Below are 20717 nucleotides of genomic sequence, written 5' to 3'. Positions count from 1 at the left end.
TATGTGGAAGAAAGAAGCCAAGCTAAAATGGTTGCGTTAAGTGAAGCCGAAAGAATTGTTGAGCTGCTGATTGAAAGGAGTCTGAATGTGGTACGAACTTTGCATTGTACCAGTTGACAGATCTCCCTCTTGCAGTGCAGTATCAGAAGTAATAGCTGCATTTGGTTTTGCAGTGCTAACTGGATGAGCTACATTACAAAGCTAGTTGGAGGTGAGTGTTAGAAAGGATTATCAAGTTTGGCCATTTAGAAAGGAAGCTCTCGGAATGTCAGTTTCTTGGATGTGCTATGTTTTTTATTTTCTGAACCATTCTGTAGCAAAGATCAACGTGTGCGGAACATTTCTGGTGCTTTGTGTTCATGTCTGTAATTGGGCAGTAGTTCTTCAAAATTACTTTCTTTGACCTGTGGAGTTTTCTTTCTCTAAATCTTTTTATGTTTAAAAATCAGTCTTTGCTGCTGTGTGAGTGACTGATGTTGCAATGAAGTCATAAAACTGCAGTAGAGTTTTATGGGTTGTGGAAGATCTCTTAATCTTCCTACTTCAGCTAAGAAGCGTTGGAAGCAGTAGGCAGAAAATTTTATATTGTTGATTATGTTACTTTCGTTAATCAAATAATAGTTATACTTGATGACAATCCAGCACAATTGAGGGGAAAACTAGTGTGTGTTTTTGAGGCTTCAAGAGGATTAATAGAAGTTCTGTTGAGTTCTTCCAGATTTTATTTCTATTTTACAGAGATGAGTGAGGTTTTGGGGTTTTTTTTTAAGCTGAGGCTTTCATTTACAAGTAGTATGTGAGTAACTGATAGTTATTTGAGAACAGAATTAAAACACTTTGTAAACAAACTGTGGCAGGATATCTAAAATCATAAGATAAAGTTTGCTTTATGCAACATTTGGCAAAGGTGAAATTCAGAGCTTTCTTGTCTTGACAACTGTGCCAAAATCCTGGAAAAAAAATACTACATTGGAACTCTGAAAGACCTTGACGTAATGATTTCTCTTGGGTAATTTTGGAGGCAGTACAGTGCAGTAAGACAGGTAATGTTCCTCTGCTGGCTCTGCCACAATCTCGGGTACCAAGAGCCTTATCGAATACTGCAGTCTTTTTCTAGCTTTAGAGATTGTTATTTTGAGAGGGAGACCATGGTTTCATAAAAGCTTTAACTTCTCTTAAGAAAGAAGCTTCATAACTATCACTGAAACAGAGACCATTTTTTTGCTGTACCAAAACCTACCCTGTGAGAAGCAGTACCTGGTGTAGGGAACCTGCTTTGGCAGGGGGTTGGACTCGATCTCTGGAGGTCCCTTCCAACCCCTACAATTCTGTGATTCTGTGAAATCTTTTAAGTGGAGCTGTTTAGTACTACTCTCTAACTTCAATCATCTGTGTGGTTAAAGGCTGTGGTAAGTGCATCCCTCCTGTGTGATCCATTACTCAGAACTGAAAGTTATGCTTTTTGGTTCTGAAGATAGTTCTGTTTTTCCCACATCATGTGACCTACTGCTCAGCCCTTGTTTGCCTTTAAGCTTGGGTTAGTCTGGAAACACAAATGTAAATTGGGATGAGAATCCTGTGACCACAGGATGTTAGTGGGCACTAATGGTTTAGTTGCCTGATGTAGGTTCACTCTTGGTGCTGTACAGGTGGTCAGCCTATGGCTGACTTATGTGCAGCTGTCAAGTTCTGATTTGACTTCCATGCTGCAGCTGTTTCATGTGACTGTTTATGTGAAAGCTGTCAGGTTGTCCTGACAGAAGGAGAAGACAAAAAAAAAATAGACTACTAAAACAAGTTTTTTTCAGCATCTTTTTTAGAGCTCAATTACACACCCAACTCAACAGTCATCTTATAATGAAACAGAGACCTTGAGGGAACTTTCCTCACTTGTTCTCAATCTTGTTTCTACAACTTGATGTCTCTGAATAAACCTGAAGGCGAACTCCTGGTGTTTCCCTTCTGTTTTGCAAAAGCTGAAATTCTTTTTTTTTTTTTTTTTAAGGTTTCAGTGTGATAGAAGTGACTCTACCACATCCCTGGGCAGCCCATTCCAGCACCTGACCACTCTCCTGGAGAAGTAGTATTTCCTAATGTCAAATCTGAATCTCCCCTGGTGCAACTTGAGGCTGTTGCCTCTTGTCCTATTGATAGTTACATGTAAGAAGAGACCCTGCTCCCACCTCACCACAACTTCCCTTTAAGTAGTTGTAGAGAGCAGTAACCTCACCGCTGATTGTGTTCTCCAAACTAGTCCCAGCTCTCTCAGCTGTTCCTCATAAGGCCTGCAGTCCACACCCCTCACCAGCTTTGTTGCCCTTCTCTGGATGTGTTCCAGGTCCTCGATGTCTTTAACGTAGTGGTAGGTCCAAAACTGAGTTCAGTACTCAAGGTGCAGCCACACCAGTGATGATCACTTTCCTGCTACTGCTGGCTGTGCTACTTCTGATAAAAGCAAGGATGTCATTGGCCTTCTTGGCCACCTGGGCACCATGATTGCTCTTATTCAGCCAGATGTTGACCCGATACCCCCAGGTCTGTTTCCTCTGCATGGTCTTCCAGCTACTCTGCCCTGAGCCTGTAGCATTGCCTGGTTGCGGCCAAAGTGTAGGACTCGGTGCGTGATCTTGTTGAACTTCGTCTCATTGGCCTCAGCCCAGTTATCCAGTCTGTCCAAATCACTCTGTAGGACCTTCTTATCCCTAGGCAGATGAACACTTCCTGCCAACTTGGTGTCATCTGCAATGACTAAGGCACGAGTGGCTTCTCCTTAGGAGGCCTAAGTAATAAAGGAGTGTGTGTAATTTCTCCCCGGTGATTATTTTTGAGCAATAGTAGTGAAACAAATGCTTTTGTATCATACTCTTCCCTCGTGTAACTAGTGATAGGATTAGAGAGAATGGCCTCAAGTTGTGCCAGGGGAGATTCAGGCTGGATGTTAGGAAATACTGCTTTTCTGGAAAAAGTGGTTAGGTGCTGGAACAGGCTGCCCAGGGAGGTGGTGGAGTCACTGACCCTGGAGGTGTTCAAGGAGTGTTTGGATGTGCTGAGGGCCATAGTTTAGTGAGAGCTATTGGCGATAAGTGAATGGCTGGACCTGGGTGATCGTGTAGGTTTCTTTCAACCTTGGTGATTCTGTGATTCTATGGAGAAGTAAAGTACTGACTAGCCCCAAATGCACGGGCTTTTTCATATCTAAATTGATGGCATCATACAGTTCAGGCAATTAAAATTTTGTGCGTTTGTGTCTAGACATGAGACGTTATCCTTCAGTAACAGAGGAAATGTTAGGAGTTGAGTTTCTTGCCCGAGCTAGGCATTAATGTTTGTCCTTACGTTATGGGGTCTGGTTATTAAGATCCAACGAAGACCATTAACAGACAGTTTAACTTTGTCCTAGACTGTAGCCAGCTCCCAGAATGGTCTTAGTCTCACAAAGTAGGACTTTGCTGTGAATCAGCTGTGGATGTTAGTTTTTGTGACGTTGCATATGTTAATCATATATAGGTAGAGTATGATGCAAAACTGATAACAACACACCATATTTTGAGCAGACTGGTTTTTTTTTTTTTATCCTTCTGAAAATAAATCCTTTAAATTAAGGATTTCACTCTTAGCAGCACATTTCTGCTTCCCTAAATTAGATGAAATAGGGCTGTTGTGAGCATGTGCTCATCAAGTCATGGTAGCTTCGTTGCTAGGACAAAATGTGAAAAGCTACATAGTTTGGTAGCCTGTAGTAGATTTACAATGAAATACATCCAGTTCAGTCATTTCTGCTAGGAATCATTTCACCTCAGCGTGTTTACCTGTGTCGGGCTCTTCCATAAGACAGTTCAACTTCTTAACTTTCTCTGTTGTTTCCTTTTCCTTGCTTACTCCACAGGTGGTTTTTTGGAAAAATTCCCCGGGCAAAGGCTGAAGAGATGCTAGGCAAACAGAGACATGATGGTGCCTTCCTTATCAGGGAGAGTGAGAGTGCTCCTGGGGACTTCTCTCTCTCGGTCAAGTAAGTAGTGCCCTGAAACAATTGTGTGGAAATCACTTGACGCTCATCTTGACTCCTGGATAAGTGATCATCGATACTGAGGAGCAGCAATAATCCAGATAGCATACCTATTCTTCCAGTGATATGTGGTTTTTGTCCTTATTAAAGAGGAAGTACAAATATACTCTGTTCTGTAATGAGCCTACATGGCTGAGTTGGTGGTGTGTTGCTGTCTGACTTAGGTGTTTTCAGACACTATTTGTTAATTTGTGGATCCTGTTCCTCCTCGTTTCAACTATGAACTGCCTAAAATGTGCAATTTCCCTTCCATCCTTCTTTGTTCCTCTTCCATAGCATAAGTCATTACTCTTTCCTGTATCTTTGGGTAGTACACTTTCAAATATTTTTCATGACTGCTTGACACATCCTTTGGGGATATTTGTGTTACCCAGTACTGGGACATGGAGCTATGAAAACAAATTATTTTCCATTTCTCTCAAATGCATTCTCTTAACAGGGAATTTCAGTCTAGTAACAGTGAAGTAGAGAGGAACAGTTCTCATCCTTGTATAACCTTTCTAGAAGTGCTGGCTCTTAATCAGCAGCAATTCCTGGTAGTTAGCATGTGAGCCTTGTCTAACTATCTCACAGCTCAGTATAAGCCACTATAAATAGAGGTATTAGAAACTTGGAAGACTATGGGATGTAAGGTAGCATAGGAGGGAAGGAATTCCGTCCTCAGCAGCTGATTTTTTTGTCCTTCTTAACTTTCTATAGCTTTCTCCTTTCCTTCCAGAAATGAACAGGATTTTCTTTAGAATCTTATATTGATTATTCATGCACAGTTCCGTGTTTGCTGTATTTTTGGCTCATCTTTGGTCTGTACCAAGATTTTGTCATCCTCTACAGCAGCCTTAATTATTGCCAACAAAATTGAATTAAAACTACTCATTTTAGAGAGGTGTTTATACTTCAGCTGGGTACAATAATCTGAGCTGGAATATCAGATACGTAAGGGAGCTCCATTGCAGGAACTGCTTTCCTTCGTGGAACTTAAGGTTTTTAAATGTAGCCCTGCCTGCTTTGTTAGCTTAGTGTTGCCACCTGGTGGTAGTATGTTGCTTTTTTCTGGTGGATTAATTTGGAAAAAGCATTCTTCCACTCACCCCTGAACAGTGATTTTTTTTTTTTTTTAATTTGAGATGATGACAGTCTCTCAGGTTGAAGAGGAGACAGCAAAGGCAGTACTCATTGACCGTTTCATGTTAGCTTTGTAGCCTGTTAGCTGTGTAGCCTGTGTAGACTGTGTCTGTACTCTAAACTGAGGTGTGGAAGCTCTTGATGCCAACTGGGGAATGTACTCCCTGCCAGTTTTCAGTGTTTTTGTTTCAGACTAAAGTAAAAATTCTAATATGCTGTTCGTCTGGAAAATCCTCATAGCCCTCTTTGGAGTTGCACTTTATGTAGAATAAAATAGTTGAAAAAGTAACTTCAGTTGAATGCCATCACTTGTCAGACAAATAGAAGTGGAGAAATCTGTCTGTTTTGCAAGACATCCTTTTTCATAAGTCATGAGTCCAAGCTTTGGGACAATCCTGCCCCACTTGTGGCACTTCCTTTCCCAGCACTTTCCCACTGTTGGGACTGGTGCCTTTGTATTGAAATGGTACCATGTGAGTGAGAGACTGGGATTATGCGAAGTACAGGTCCATAGTAAGAGTAGTGTGAACCTAAGCTGGCTTGTTTCCTGTGTTTGAAAAGCTGAACTGAAGCATGTGTAGCGTGGGTGGGCACTGTGGTGTGCCTACCTTACTGTGACCTCACACCTCACATGTAGTCCATGGCCTTTGAGTATTCAGTGCATAGGCTTCAGCAACTCTGCATACATGAATCAAGAAGTGCCTGTGTTTTAACACTAGCAGTGTAGTGATACACTGATGCAGTTGTCATTGTGCACATAGCCTTGGAGTGTTGTAACACCAGAAATCCTTGACTAAACCACCTCAAATTTGTGCAGCTTCAGAGCGGTTTGAAAAGCTGGTTTTAAACTGAAGCTCTACTATTAAGAAGAGTGCATGTGAAGCTTGCAGAATTTTTTTCAAAATAAATTCAGTATTTGAATTCTGTCTCTGGTTTCTGATTTCTGTAATATACAATTGCCAGACAGTTTTCAAGTATCATCTTCACAGCAACTGGTTGATACCTGCATTATCATTGTCACCAACTATGTCCTGAATAATCTTTTTGTTGTAAAGTCTCAGCTCTAGAAGAGTGCTCGGTGACTGTTCTTTTCTGCATTGTTTGCTCTTTTTTCCCAGGTTTGGAAATGATGTGCAGCACTTCAAGGTGCTTAGAGATGGGGCTGGCAAGTATTTCCTCTGGGTGGTGAAGTTCAATTCTTTGAATGAGCTGGTAGATTATCACAGATCCACGTCTGTCTCCAGGAACCAGCAAATATTTCTACGGGATATTGAACAGGTGCCACAGGTAAGAGAACCGTTTCTTCAGAGCATATTTGAACTATTGCAATCACAGTTTGAACTGGGATTGCATCTTAGGTTATATGAATGGGGATGGAGAAAAACTGACTTTTTTGCCTGTGGGAGTTTATTTTTGGATCTTGCTGCCAGTATACTGGAAAATAATCTGGATGTTTGTGCACAGTCTACCTGCTAAAACTCCTAGTATTCATTTCTGGAGGTGTTGTTGCTTGAATAGTTGGCTTGTGTTAATGTTTATGGGCACTGTTGAAGTAAGATAATCCAATTCCTGTGAGTTACGAACATGTTTACTTCTGGTTTAGGATACAGTAAGAAAGCATGGTTTTGTACTGGTTGGGATCCAGAACTGTACTCCTCAATAGCAGTGAAATTTTAGTAGTGGTCTTGCCTGAAGAAGTGGCTACAGGTAGTAGCATATGTTTTAAACTTGGCAAATGTAAAAAGGAACTGAAAAACTACTGCTAAGTGTCAGGTTGTGTCTGTCTTTTTGTTTCGTTTCCCAGGACATACAAAATGTTAGGTTGGATATAACTGCTTCTGTATGCAGTTATTCTAGTTCCATCTTGAAGAGATGTGGAAACTTGTACTGCTCTTTGGATGCTGTCAGCCTTTGCCACAGTTCATCTGAATTAACATATGGCTCTGTGCTGTTTAGTTAATGGTGAACAGAGAATGGGAAAAGAGCTGTTCGAAAACAGCAAGCAGCATGAAGATACCTTTCTAGACTCCATGTTTTAAGAATGCAAATGCATTTTTAAATGAATGTGTAACTTCTCTGTAGGAATAGAAGCATTTGGTGACAAAACACACACACTCTATAGCAAAACTTTCTAATACTGGAGCGGCTTAAAGGAAATGTACAGAACACCAACATCCAATTCTGCAGAAGAATTTTGTGTATTACAGCGGCTAGGTAGATCAGTAATATTAATGTTGTCATTTGATGTAGCAGGGCAAATGAGCAAAAAGACCATCATAATTCAGCGGAGTATGGAGTTTGTAGTAAGTTTTGGACACTGGAAAATAAATACTAGAACATCTGTGACATCTGGTTTTATTTTGCACTTTCACAGAAACCTGTTGTCTTAGTTTCAGCTGAGACAGAGTTGTTTTACTTCACAGTATCTAGTAGGGTTCTGTGTGTTGTTTTTTTTTTTCCCCCTGAAAACAAAAACAATAACACACCAGTGTTTCCAGTTGTTGCTGAGCAGTGCTGTACAGAGCCAAGGACACTTCAGTTTTCTTGGTTTCTCCTACTGTCCTACCAATAAGGGGATGCACAGAGAACTAGGAGGCACAGGGGGTCCGAGCAAATGAGAGGGGACAGAACAAGGACAGCTGACTTAAACTGGCCAAAGGGGTATTCCGTACCATATGATATCATGTGGAAGAAAAGTTTTTAAAGGGGTGGGCGTTCATCTCTTTCTTCTTCTGCTTGGGATCCTCCAGGCAGAGAAGATATCGATTGGCAGGTGGTGAGCAACTGCTTGTGCATCACTTGTTATGCATTCACATATGCATAGTCATTAACTATTATTCTTCTTCCTTTTTCTGTCTTACTAAACAGTTTTATCTCAACCAATGAGTTCTACTGTTTTTTTTTTTTTTCTTGACGCTCTCCCCCACCCCACTGGGAAGAGGAGGAGTGAGCAAATGAGTGTGTGATGCTTAGCCATCTGCTGGGTTAAACCATAACTTCTGGTTTTTGTTTTTTTCTTTCCCTTCTGTAGACTATACTTTTTAATTGTCTTGCTACAGATGATAAAGGTTGGATTTAAGGGAAATGAAACAGCCCAAATGTTCACTACTAAAATCTGGTATAAGTTAAAATCTTGCTTGAGGAAGCAGATGTCTTGAGTGCTGAGGATGATTCTCATTCCACACATCTTTATTTCTTTATTTTCAGCAACCAACGTACGTTCAAGCTCTGTTTGATTTTGATCCCCAGGAGGAAGGAGAGTTGGGTTTCCGCCGTGGAGACTTTATCCAAGTCCTTGACAATTCTGACCCCAACTGGTGGAAGGGAGCCTGCCACGGACAGACGGGCATGTTTCCACGCAACTATGTGACCCCAGTGAACCGGAACATCTAGAGATAAATATTACAGATTATTTAAAGAAACAAGAGAAACAGTAATTACATACAGAGCCTAACTGCAGCCAGTGACCTAAAATCACACGGCAATAAAACCTGAGTCACCTTTCACCGTGAGGTGATCCTCCTTCACAGTGTGGAACTTCAGGGGCTGAAGGGGTTGGGGGGAGGGAAGAGTTCAACTTACACACCAAAACTTATCAAAAAAGAAGAAGAAAAAAAAAAAAAAAAAAAAAAGAATTTCCTCAGCTGCTCCTGGGTTACTCCCTTTCATTTACTTAATGTTTCCCCTTGTCCTCTGTCCAGGCATGAAGTTTTAATGCCATTTAAAATTGTAGCCATGCAGTTAAAGGAAAAGGGAGAAACTCTGCTGGTATTTTCTCTCTGCAAATGGTTTATTTGTCATGAAGGGACATGAGAGGAAAACCAAATACACAGTCCTGCCTTTAAAAAAAAAAAATAATAATAATTTAAAAAGTCTCTGCTCTTGCCTTCAGCATTCAGCTGCTCTTGCCTGAGAAAGATGAGGTATTGCTCTAATTTTTGTCTCTTCTCCTTTGTCACTTTCTTCTGAAGCTCAGCAGCTTCCAAGCTGAGGAAGGGAGAAGAGTTGTGGATTTCTTTTTTTGTTTGAGTCACAGAGTTGCTTTCAGAAACTCCAAACTACAACCGAAGTTTGTTATTGCTGTGCTGATAGTCTTTTTGTTTCTTTTCTTAACTGTGTACGGTTGAGCACATTCTGTAATTTTTTCCATAGTGCCTTTCCCTTGTTTTTTTTTATTATTTTTTAAGTTAAAAGGACAGTCCAGAGCTTTTCAGAGGGCCTTTTTTTCTGCCTATGTGTAAATAAATACTTCTGGATGGAAGGTGTAAAGGAAGGGTGGCTTTGTCAATGGATACCTGAAAAAAATCTACAGAGATGGAGCTTTGTTCTAAAGATTTGACTTGTTCTTTGACTTTCCTTGTTACAGGGGAAAAAAAAAAAAAGGCATTCCTTGGCAGCTTGGGCTGCTCAAACATGGGAAGCTGAAACCAGAAGCCTCAAAAGATTTAAGAGAAAGGGGAAAGATATGACCAGGGAAAATGAGGAAGAATATTTGGGGGAGGGAAGGTTAAGTGGGGAATTTGAGAAAGAGTAGCCCTGAGATGTCCTACAAAATGTACATTCCGTTGATGGAAAATTATAATGCAGAAAAACCTCAAGAAACAGTGCTTGAAAACATTTTATGCTGTTAGTGAATGTTTCTATGTGATGCATGTAATCAACCTGTCTCTTTTGCCTGGATAAGGGAGTTATTTGCAGTTGTGTTGCTCTTGAAAAGTGGGGTTGGCATCACTGTTCTCCAGTTTCTCCTCCCTCTTCAGGTCAGTGTTACTGTTAGACTCCCCATTCACAGCAGGCTGTGTGATGACTATAATTCCCACCTTTTCCAATAATGGCCTTCATTGTGGCCATTTGCTCTTTCACCAGAGCAGTGTGACATTGAATTGGATAGAAAGAAATCAAACTGCATTACTCCCTGTGCCAATCTTCAGTTGTGTTATTTTTCCTTTTGAGAGCTACTTGGCTGGATCCCTTCACTCCAACAACGAATCCAGAAACTGCAGTGGAGAGCTTCTCCTGTCCTGCCTAAGTACAGGCAGTCGTTTGTTGGAGGGTGCCTTTTTTGTACTAAATGTTATGTTTTATTTCTGAGACAAACTCTGCCTTACACTTTAATTTTCCAGCAGATTAAAGAGAGAGCTATCCTGTAGAGCATTACTTTCTCCCCCTCTCTTTGCTAGCTGTCACTCACTTCCTTCTTCATAAAGTGATTGGAAGAAGAATCTATGGCATTCTATACCTGGACCATTTGATTGTTTCCTTATTTTGGAATTGGTGTATATCATGCAACCTTGCAGACATATGTCTTGTGTGTGTATATATATTAAAAAAAAAAAAATCAGTGTTTAAATAAAAAAAGGCCTATGTACTTAATCCTTTAACTCTGCAGCAGCATTTGGTAGATAGTAATTAACTGTGAATAATAAATATACATTGAATTCTTCACTTGGGCATTTGTCTGTTATTTCATCTGACCAGAATATAGCTGATAAAGCTAATCTGTAAGTGCTCAGACTTACTGGCATCATGATTGGTTCTCAGCATGCCTACCTAAATTCACTGCTCTTTTGGTCTAAGCCAGCCACAATCCATGTAACTTACACTATTGCAAATAGTAAAGAAAGGGGAAAGGAATTTATTGGTTCACTGTCCAGTAGGAAAGCAGTGAATCTCTTAGCAGAATTTGGAGTGGCACTTAAACACTTCTTCCTTTTTTTTTTTTTTTTTTTTTAAGCTCTTCCTAACCTGTGGTGCTGACCAATGTAGTAAGGAGGCAGTAAAGAAGAGTGGTATACTAGTTATTTCTGGAGCATCTCGCTGAAGGACAGAGGGAAGGACAAGCTTCTGTAAGAATAGTGGCTTCAGCTCAGACTGCCACATGAAGGTTAGCTCTGCTTGGTCAGTGCCACTTGTCACTTGTTTTTTTTCTTGTTGCATAAAGCAATGGAAGTGATGGTTCTAATGAGGTGCTCGGTGTTACCTTTTGGCAGCTGCTACTCTGAATCTGCATCTCCTCCCAGCCTTATGTCCAGACGGTGCCTCTCGGCTAGGCACTGGGTTTTAAAATACGAAAGGAGAACATCTGCTGATTAAACTGTGTTGTAACAATTCCTCTTACTGATGCTCAAATGCAGACGTAGTCGAGATGTACCAATGACTCCATTATTTTCCTATTTGTTCCACTACAATTTTTAAATAAATGCGTAGTAGGGGTTGTACCTTTGGCACTTCTATTTTACAATGCTGAAGCTGGATCAATGGCTCCGAACTGTTACTCATACTTTGAGCCTCTAGTGAAAAGTTGAGCGAAGCTTTCTTTCCTTCTGATCTAAGGAGGAAAGAAGAATGTTTGTTGCTGCTGTGATGGCACATAGGGAAGAGTTATTTTCCACCTTGGCTGCCCCAGATGCCAAAAACGCTGTAAGTACAAAAACCCACTATCCCAGCTACCTTTTCGCGGGCCCCTACGCTGTTGCTGTTCTCGTGCTGCCTGCTCTGCGCAGCCTTTGCTCTCGTTCGAGAAGCGCAGCGGTACGTGGGGGCGGCCGGGCCGCCGCTCCTCTCGGTGTTGCTGGGGGCCTTGTGGGACTACAACTGCCAGCGTGCCCCGCGGTGCGCAGGCGCAGTACGGCGGCCTGCAGGCGGCTAACGCCGGCCTGGGCCCGGCGCGGCTGCGGCCAACGGCTGCACTCGGATCTGCGTCCCGCGCTGCTCCGGCGTACGATACGGGGCCCGTGGAGCGAGGAGAGGCTGTTTTGGGACGAGGGGGTGTCTGCTGGGGCCCCCGGCCTGAAGAAGGGGTGGGAAGGTGGTGAGGATGTGGGGCTCTTGGCCCCTGGCGTGAGGTGCGGTTTTGGTGTAGGGGGTTTGGGGCCGTAGAGCCCCAGCGCGGGAAAGCAGGGCTCCTACTGACACTGCAGTGACAGCAGGCAGGCATGGTCGGCTATGACCCAGAGGCAAAGTGCGTCTCCACGGTGGAAGCAGCTGCAGCAGGATCAGCATCGGGCTTCGTCACTCGGGTCCTGATCAGCCCTTTGGACGTCATCAAGATCCGCTTTCAGGTACCTGACTTGCTGGGGGACGCGTCTGTCACAGAGCAGAGCTCGCTGTCCTGTGTGACCAAGGTCACCTCAGCCAGGGCAAGATGAATCTGCCTTTGTGGATGCTGCACGCGATTCAAGGCAGTAGGACTGAGCTGAGGCCAGCACTTCTCTTTGTGTAACCTGTATGCTTGAATGACATCTTGTGTTTTTCACAGTTTGTTCTCTTTTCCTCATCTAAACAATCTCGCTTAATGAATTTCTCTATCATCCTTATTGGCTACTTTAATGTGGTATGCATGTTTCTTGTTCTTCAAAGTCCTGTATAGAAAGTATCCCACTTGGTTCTACATGCGATTTTGAGGGAACACAGAATGTCTTCACTCAGCTTTGGTTGGCTATTGGGGTTATGAATTTCTGCATGGGACACTTGAACCTTGTTGAATCATGATGTGGAATTGAAAATATTTTCTGTTTTCCTCCAGCTTCAAATTGAGCGGCTCTCCTTCAAAACTCCAGGGGCTAAATATCATGGCATCTTGCAGGCTGCACGGCGTATATTCCAGGAGGAGGGGATATTAGCCTTCTGGAAGGGTCATGTTCCTGCACAGCTCCTTTCAGTTGGCTATGGAGCAGTTCAGGTAAGATGATACTAGATGGGCTCGGTGTTTGTATGGACATTTTTTCTCTTCAGACTGATAGAATGAGCTGATGCAGAAAGGTCCAGCTTAATAGGACTGATTCAAGACAACTCCAGTCTCAAATATGTGTAGTTAAATAATGTTGGTGTCTAGTTCTTAAGTTAATACTTCCAAGCTTCCTGAACGCAGCTTAATTCTGCTTGGCCAGTGTGGAGCAAAGCAAAAGCAATCTCAGTTCACTGAGTACCCTGGTGTCACAGACAAGCCCTGCTTGTTCCTGACACTTCTCGTAACTGTTTATATGAGCCAAGCATGTGTAGTTCTTTGCTTTGATTCACATTTTCCTAGCAAGCTGTAAGGGCAGTGAAGTCAGTGAGGCTGATGACAGCATTTTGCACAGTGTTGCTATGCTTAATTTATAAGTATTAGCAGCGTGTTTTATGATCTCTGGTTGAAAAAGTAATGGGCAGCATGTATGTAATATAGTAAACAATTTTCAATATATAGAGAGAGCTTTAAAATATGTTTTTTGCAGTTCTAAATGTAAGATGTACAGGAAATACCAGAGATCACGATACCCCAAGCATTCTTCAGGCTGCTCAGTGACTTTTACAAGGCATTCTTTGAGCACATGCTCCAGTAGGTTGCAAATTGAAGAACTTTTGAAGGATAGAGAGAGGAGGTGGTTGTAAGCTGTGGGTGGAGCTCTTAGTAAAATGAAAGAGTGGGAGATCTGCATCAGTGATAAGAAATGACTCCTTGACCTCTGCATGTTTGTTTCTGCAAGTTCATGGCATTTGAAAGCTTGACCAAACTGGTGCACAACATCACCTCATACAATGCCCGCAATTCCTTTGTGCACTTCATCTGTGGTGGACTATCAGCTTGCACAGCCACTGTTGCAGTTCAGCCTGTTGACACACTACGTACTCGTTTTGCTGCTCAGGGTGAGCCTAAGGTATGGTTAAGGATTTGATGTTTGGAATTACAAGCCATAGCAGCAGCAGCAATATTTCATTTCTGAGAATACAGGAAGTTTGAAACAGTCTGTGCTAACAGTGGGTCAGCATAAAGGAGAAGTTGCTCTTACTGGGCAATGTTTGTGTTGCATGCAGGGTATCCTCCGTACAGTTGATATAGCTTCTTTAATTGTGTTTTGCTGATCCTGTTTTTGTTTGACTTCTGACAGGTGATGCAGAAAGGTAAAGTTGTCCTTACAAAGATAACTCAATTTTCATTTTGGCTATTGGCCAGTTGGAGAAAATAATCCTTAGTCCGTGGTGCTTCACATGTTTGACTTTCGATTTACATGCAGTGAAGTTTAAGTCATGATGAGGATGATAATTGGTGCCTTTTACCTGTGTTTCTTAATCTTACTTATACAAGAGTTGGTCTCCATGCTGATTAGGTCTGTAATAATTAGACACATATGAATTTGTATTGGAACCGTTTCTGGTTTTTGTTTTAGCTTGCAGTAGAATCACAGTATGTATTGTCTGAATTCTGTTTCAGGAGCAAGCTGAGCTGTTAAATAGCAAATTAAATAATTACATCAATGCTTCAAGTGGTCTCAGTCCACAGCTCAGCCCTGTGCCTCATTTGTTTCCCTCAGAAGCATGGCTTAGATGTGGGATTCATTGTCAGCCCAGGCTCTAGTGCAGACCTAACAATCTGTTTGTTCAATTAGTCTAAGTTAGGCATAGGCTTAAGTTGTCAGCTTACTTATAAGAGCCACAAGGGTTTAGCTGAGAATACTGCATGAAGATATACGAAATCATTTTGTTCATTGCACTGTGCTGAAAATCAGTCAGTTGTATTTTAGGCAAAAGGAAGTTCTTATACTCTTTACTTACAAGTATCCTAACCTTTGATTTTGCTGTTTCTAAGCCTCTTTCACTGGCAAGTCAATGTCTTCTGTGTTGTCCAGATCTATCAGAACCTTCACCATGCAGTGATGACCATGTACCAGACAGAAGGGCCTCGGACTTTCTATAGAGGTCTGACCCCTACAATCATTGCTGTCTTCCCATATGCTGGTTTCCAATTCTCCTTCTACAATATTCTGCAACAGTTTTCAGAACGGATGATTCCAGATGAAGGAAAAGAAGGAGGTAAGTACTTAACATAATTAAGTCTGTGATATTAAAAGAAAGTAATCGTAAATGTTGTTTAGGGGGACTGACATAAGCTCAGTATTCATTCCTATCAACTTTTTGTATGCAACCTCTTAAAAGCATCTGAATTCCCCATCTCATTCGTAACCCTGCAGGGATACTCCAGACGTATGTGGAATTAATTTTTCAAGCACCTTTTTGAATGGTTTCGAATGGTCATGAAGGAAATGTAACTAGATGGGAAAGTGAAGTGTCAGCAGCCCAAGGTGCTTTTTCTTGAGCTGGTGGCTGTTTCTTTTGTGCACTGCCACTTGGTAGGTCAAAATCATAAATTAATGTAATCAGTGTAGGTGAGCTGTTACACTCTGGCTCCAGAGTGGGCATTGGGACCCCAGTGTGGAAGAATATAGATTGAGGTTCAGTAGTCAAACTATGCAGAAAAAATGGTGTAACTTCACAGTGTTTCTGGCCTTCCTTCTTTTAAAAAGCATTTTAATTTACTTTTAATAACTTTTCAATCTGAGGTCACTGCTAATCCTCTTTTCTCCCTCTTTGCTGTGTTTTCCTCTTTCTGCTTCTCAGGCAATGTTAAAAACCTTGTTTGTGGCAGCTGTGCTGGAATCATCAGTAAAACCCTCACTTACCCTTTTGACCTGATCAAAAAACGACTGCAAGTGGGTGGCTTTGAGCGTGCCCGAGCAGCCTTTGGGCAGGTAAGAAATGTTTGAATTCTCTATTTTTCATTCATCTGGATTCACATCAAGACAATCCAGAGCCCATTCATCACTGCAGTGAAGTGATGATTCATTAGAAGTACTTGTTGTCTTTGTATGTGGTTGGCAACTTTCTAGCTTCTGTGAGCTAAGCACTGTTCTCACTTAATAATACTGGGAATAGCTGCTTGAATAAATTGGATTATTTTCTTACATTGTCCAGCATACCTGTGTTCTGCCTTGTCATCCATCTTCATCAGCTAGGCTGTCTTGGAGCTGAGGATGAGTTGTAAAAACAAAGGGGTTTTAATTTCCTTTATTCTTCTACTTGCCACCTGATTTTGTGATTTGGAACCAAATAGGTGACCAAGAATTATGCTAGCTTTATGCTGGGGTCACCTGTCTCTCAGGATCATTTTCTGAAATTAATGTTTTGCTGCAAGGAATGGGAACAAAGTATTCAAAGTGTACAAAGCATACATTTTATGTACCAGAATGTCCTGAAATTCAAAGCAAATTAAATACTTCTGGCATTCCTAATCCCTGCTCATCACATCTGGAAATACGCTTTAAGGCAACCACAGATCTTTCAAGAAGCTATCTATGTTTTTCCCTGAGAAGTAGTTGTTTCCTTTTTTCCTCCAAATTCCCTGGGTCTGAAAAGCAAATCAGCCTGTATTTGAAGAAACTCTTGAAATCTTAACTTATTACACTTGATGCTTCTTTTCTTCTGGTGAGGTACAGTGTTTGTTCTTAGCATTGATGTGTCACAGTATTAAACCTTTGTGGTATGATATGATGACGTGCAGCTAGTTAATTTATAGACTTCTAAGTGCTGTAGATGTGTTTTCTTCTGTCAGAGAACTGAGAAGTTGTCCCTTCTTAGAGAGTGAAGGAGATGGAAACCAATAGCAGCACAATCTGAAATAAGTGCTTCACAAACTTGCACCATAAATAATGCATGCCATTGTAGCATAAAGATTTTATGGACCTTCAGTTAAAACAATCTTCTTAAGCCATTGCTGATGCAAAATATATAGTTTCCCTCTACCAGCACTCTTAACAAACTGATTCTCTGAAATTTTCAGTTATTTATAATAAAAGAAAAGCATCTCTAGGCTGCATGTCTAGACTATGTTTTTCTGTGGTATAATCTGGGAATTTCTGTTGCTTTTGCAAGTAGGCTGTCCTGGATTTCTTTTTTTAACCTTGTGCCATTCTTTCCCAGGTGCGGATATACAGGGGTCTCCTGGACTGCATAAGGCAGATCATGCGAGAGGAGGGCCCGGGTGGATTCTTTAAGGGCCTTTCACCCAGCTTGCTGAAGGCTGCTGTCTCTACTGGTCTCATCTTCTTTACTTATGAGCTGTTCTGCAGCCTGCTGTGTGCCCTGAAGAATGCTGACAGCCCCAAGAGGAAGGGAGGCTGAAAGGGGCATGTGTTTTGTCTACCTAGTGTTCTCCTGCAAGAGGGAAACTGAAGGCTTTGCTCTGTCTTTATCATGCTGGAAATGTCAGAGCACCCAGAACTCCACTAGCCCATAGGAAATTGTGTCCTGTGTCCAAGCAGGGGATGAAGGTGACTGCAGTTGTGCTAAATGCACTGAATTGCTTTACTGGAAGCTGTTATAGAGAGCACTTCTTTGTTCTGTCTCCCCTGATACCAATGTGTGTTTAGTGAGGAGGGCAGCCAAGCATACAGCTAACTACCTGGCACAGACTGTGCTCTGACAAGACACTTGGTAAACTGGGTGAGTGCTTGTGCTTGCCGTGGGTCACAGATGGGTCCTGGACAGCTGGTGCTGCCTCACCAACATAGCGCCGCTTAATGCTGCATTTGCACAACTTTATTTTCTTCCTTTCGGCCTGCTCTTCACAGCTTATTCTTTTCTCTGTTGCACAGGCAGCTCTGCACCAGATTTGAAAAGACAGCTAAAACCACTTCAGCATACACAGGTGCTTGGTTTTCGTTTCCTTTGCTGACGGTCATTTTTTTCTCGATTACAGCTTGCTGGCTGTGCCAGTTGTAAACACAGCATCTTTTAGTGGATCGTGCTAACTCGAGATTGTTCTCCCTTTACCTCTGGTCAGCCTGATTGTATCTTAAGTGCCAATTTCTCTTCTGGCATGTCTTTTCTCTCAAGATTTTGCATTGCCTCGGTTGTGCTTTTTACAAATAAACCCAAAGGGAGAAGAACCCCACTCTGTGAGGTTTCAACGCACAAGCCCAATTCTTACTTCATAGTTTTTTGTTTCCCTGCTGCAATGAGGTGGGTGAACAAGTGCTTTGTAGATTTAATTTGGACTATGTTGGAACGGTGAAGGAAAGTCCAGTGGAAACCATGCTAGAGTCTTTTTTTAAAAACAGTTTCCTGTGACATTTTTACAATCATCAGGGTGTTAATCCCAAATGGTCTGGTCAAATTCCAGCATGACCAATTCCATTCTGTTGATATGAGCCTTCTCAAGCGATTTTGATTGCATATCAGTGTTACTTATCCTGAGCTATTGTGAGAGGCTCTTTTTAAAAAGCAGCTGTTTCACTGGTGGATGAGATATCCAGTGAAATTCTTACTGCAGATGATTTTGAGAGCTATATAAAATTTGATTCACTGTGCATTGTCAGATAGGAGGCTGATATATGAGCCTCTAAGGAGGAGTTTTAAATGCATGCATTAAGAAAATGGGCATGAAAATGCTGACAAGTTTTCTCAGAGTTCCTCAGTCCCACTGGCATTTTCCTGTGTTACACAGGCTCTAATGAGGTCTCCTCAAAATGTGCTTTAAAATATTTTGCCTTTGTTTACTGTTTATCTGTTATTCTTGGAAGGCATCATAGCCCATAATGACTTGGCGTACATCATAACCGGTAGTGAACTGAGCCTCGTGACATCCTTCAAAACAGACATAGACAGGTTGGGGTTGTTACTGTTTTTTTGGCTACTGGTAGAGAGGAATGCTATAGCAAGGACAGAAAAGTTTCCATGCTGACTTAGACCTCCATACCCCCATAGGAAATCCGGAGCCATCTGTCCTATTTAAACATTACAGGACTCTTGTTTTCTGTGAAAGAGTTCAGCTGCACACAATAGAGGTAAACTGGGTAGGAACTCAGCAGTGAGAAATGTAAGCTCTGGAACAGAGGATGATTTTCTTTGGTTGTCACAGAGGCAAAGAATAAAGAGCACAAAACTGTACTCTGTTAAGATTATGTCCCTTGAATGTGCTGTGGGGCTTGAGGTCATTCAGGCAAACTGCTTCAGGGTGTGTAGTGCTTGCCTGCTCCATGGAAGGGGCAGCAATGGAGAGCATAGGGCAGCCTCTTCTCCCTCGGATAGATTTCCTCCGCAACGCATGACTTGCTTCCAGCAGGTGTCAGTGTTTAAGTTACGTCAGTCCAGCCTGGGCTCTGTAAGAGGCTCTCCTCGGGCAGAGCTTTGGCATGCGACCTGGTTTATACGTCCCTCATGGAGGCCGTTAGGCATAAATGTTAGAGGCTCATAAAGGCAGCTGATCTTTCAGTGAGTGGAGGAGAAAGAGGTGACAACCTCAACTGTACAATATTGGAAGTTGCACATAACCATTGCTTTGGTCAGCAGCATCTGTCCATGAGGAGTTTGAGATGTGCACTTGGCAGACTGAGAGTTGCTGTTGGGGAACCACTGTAATGGCAATGTTACTTTAGGGAGTAAGAGTCGTGTAATGCAAAGAACTGTGGTAGCTCTTCTTTCTGATGCTGCCCAAGCAAAACCCATGAACACCATTCGAAACAAAATTTCCTAGAACCGGAAGAACGGGAGATAGCTGTAGTCCCCTGGTTCTTCTGTACAACAGAACAGATTATCTCTTAAAAGTTTTGCAGTTCAGTGCAGATCCAAGTGAACCCTGCGGTGGGTGACTTGCTGTGAGACCACCAGAGTCCAACTGTTGGGATAGCTGGGATTCACTGATGTAACCCTGTCAGTAGGGATTTGTGTAGCCTGAAATTAACCTCTCAAGCGCTTGGCTGTTGTACTTGTTTTCCTCCAGTGCCTTCTATTGTGATAATGTCCAAAAGCACTTAGGCAGAGCATTACATCTCAGCTGGATGTGGCTCTGAGCAGCCTGGTCTGGTAGTTGGTGACCCCACGCACGTCAGGACAGTTGAAACTAGATGATTGTTGTGGTCCTTTTCAATCCAGGCCATTCTACGATTCTGGGATTGCACAAATCACACTGTGGCAATGGGGGTCCACCATACCTGCCTGAAATGGGAGAGCCCTTATGCACAAATTCTGTGATGGATGCACTGTTTCCTTTAGCACTGATCATCTCTGAGTTCCTAGATGGTTGTATGGGTGCTCATCCAGTAGCATCATCTTTAAAAATAAATGAATGTTTTACAGTTGGTTCTGGAATTGACTGTTTTTAATTTGCATTTAAGCTGTTATTGTGATGCAGAACATTAATTCTCTCTGTTGTCTGGGTAGATCTTTTGCAGCTGCTGTCATCTGAAGGCATGTGAGCACAAAGTGCTTAAAGCATGTGGCTACCTTCATAAAGACAAGACATTAAATACTTTGTTGTGCTCGTGTCTGGCTGCAGTTTCTCATTCCTTCCCTTCCGGTCAGTGTGTGCAGTTGGACCCTGCACGATTGCTGGGGCAGGAGCTGCTTCCTGGGAGCCATTGGCAGGCAGAGCTGTGCTATCCTCTCTGCATTGAGTATCGTTGCGAACTGCACAAAACAGTCACAGCCAGGGCTTTGTCTTGAGCCGCAAATCCACGGTGAAGGATTTCAGGCTTTGTTTTCAGCCAGGCCACACAATGCTGCAGAAAATGTTACAAACTGCTCACTCTGCATTTCCTCTGGCTGTTTTCCATTTTCAGCGTTCTGGCTGCATTGCTGTCTGGTAAAAGCTGCAGTAACGTCAAGAGCTGAATGATCTTCCCGACCTGAGAGAAAAAAAATGTGTGCTCCGTATGAGTTACACTGCATTCAGCAAGCTCTTGAAAGCATGAGGTGTTTAATCTCCTTTTCCATG

The 20717-nt window shown here is 42.2% G+C and overlaps 2 protein-coding genes across 6 annotated transcripts in view; both read left to right on the top strand.

The window, feature by feature from the left end:
- Positions 1–10631, top strand: part of GRB2 (growth factor receptor bound protein 2) — a 37405-nt gene extending 26774 nt beyond the window's left edge. For 2 of the 3 annotated variants that reach the window (XM_042865308.1, XM_042865307.1), the window contains exons 4-6: positions 3887–4009; positions 6307–6475; positions 8396–10631. In XM_042865308.1, the coding sequence (XP_042721242.1) occupies positions 3887–4009; positions 6307–6475; positions 8396–8581 (478 nt within the window). In that variant the 3' untranslated portion in view covers positions 8582–10631. The remainder of the gene's footprint in view (positions 1–3886; positions 4010–6306; positions 6476–8395) is intronic. The other variant, XM_042865309.1, reaches the window with a different exon arrangement.
- A 1205-nt stretch (positions 10632–11836) lies between these two features.
- SLC25A19 (solute carrier family 25 member 19) lies at positions 11837–20268 on the top strand. 3 transcript variants are annotated; one of them, XM_042865233.1, is made up of 7 exons: positions 11837–12033; positions 12118–12249; positions 12714–12869; positions 13657–13827; positions 14797–14980; positions 15566–15696; positions 16925–20268. In XM_042865233.1, exons 2-7 carry the CDS (start codon positions 12124–12126, stop codon positions 17123–17125), a joined length of 969 nt encoding a protein of 322 aa, XP_042721167.1. In that variant the 5' UTR covers positions 11837–12033; positions 12118–12123; the 3' UTR covers positions 17126–20268. The 3 variants fall into 3 exon arrangements, with proteins under 3 accessions (XP_042721167.1, XP_042721165.1, XP_042721168.1); XM_042865231.1 differs by having other exon boundaries at positions 11837–12249; XM_042865234.1 differs by lacking the exon at positions 13657–13827 and having other exon boundaries at positions 11837–12249.
- The last annotated feature ends 449 nt before the right edge of the window (positions 20269–20717 follow it).

Source organism: Lagopus leucura, unplaced genomic scaffold (assembly GCF_019238085.1).
Source record: "Lagopus leucura isolate 7727_CA_CO unplaced genomic scaffold, USGS_WTPT01 Super-Scaffold_797, whole genome shotgun sequence".
Classification (NCBI taxonomy): domain Eukaryota; kingdom Metazoa; phylum Chordata; class Aves; order Galliformes; family Phasianidae; genus Lagopus; species Lagopus leucura.
The sequence above is the reverse complement of the archived record's forward strand: the minus strand, read 5'-3'. Positions and strand labels throughout refer to the sequence as shown.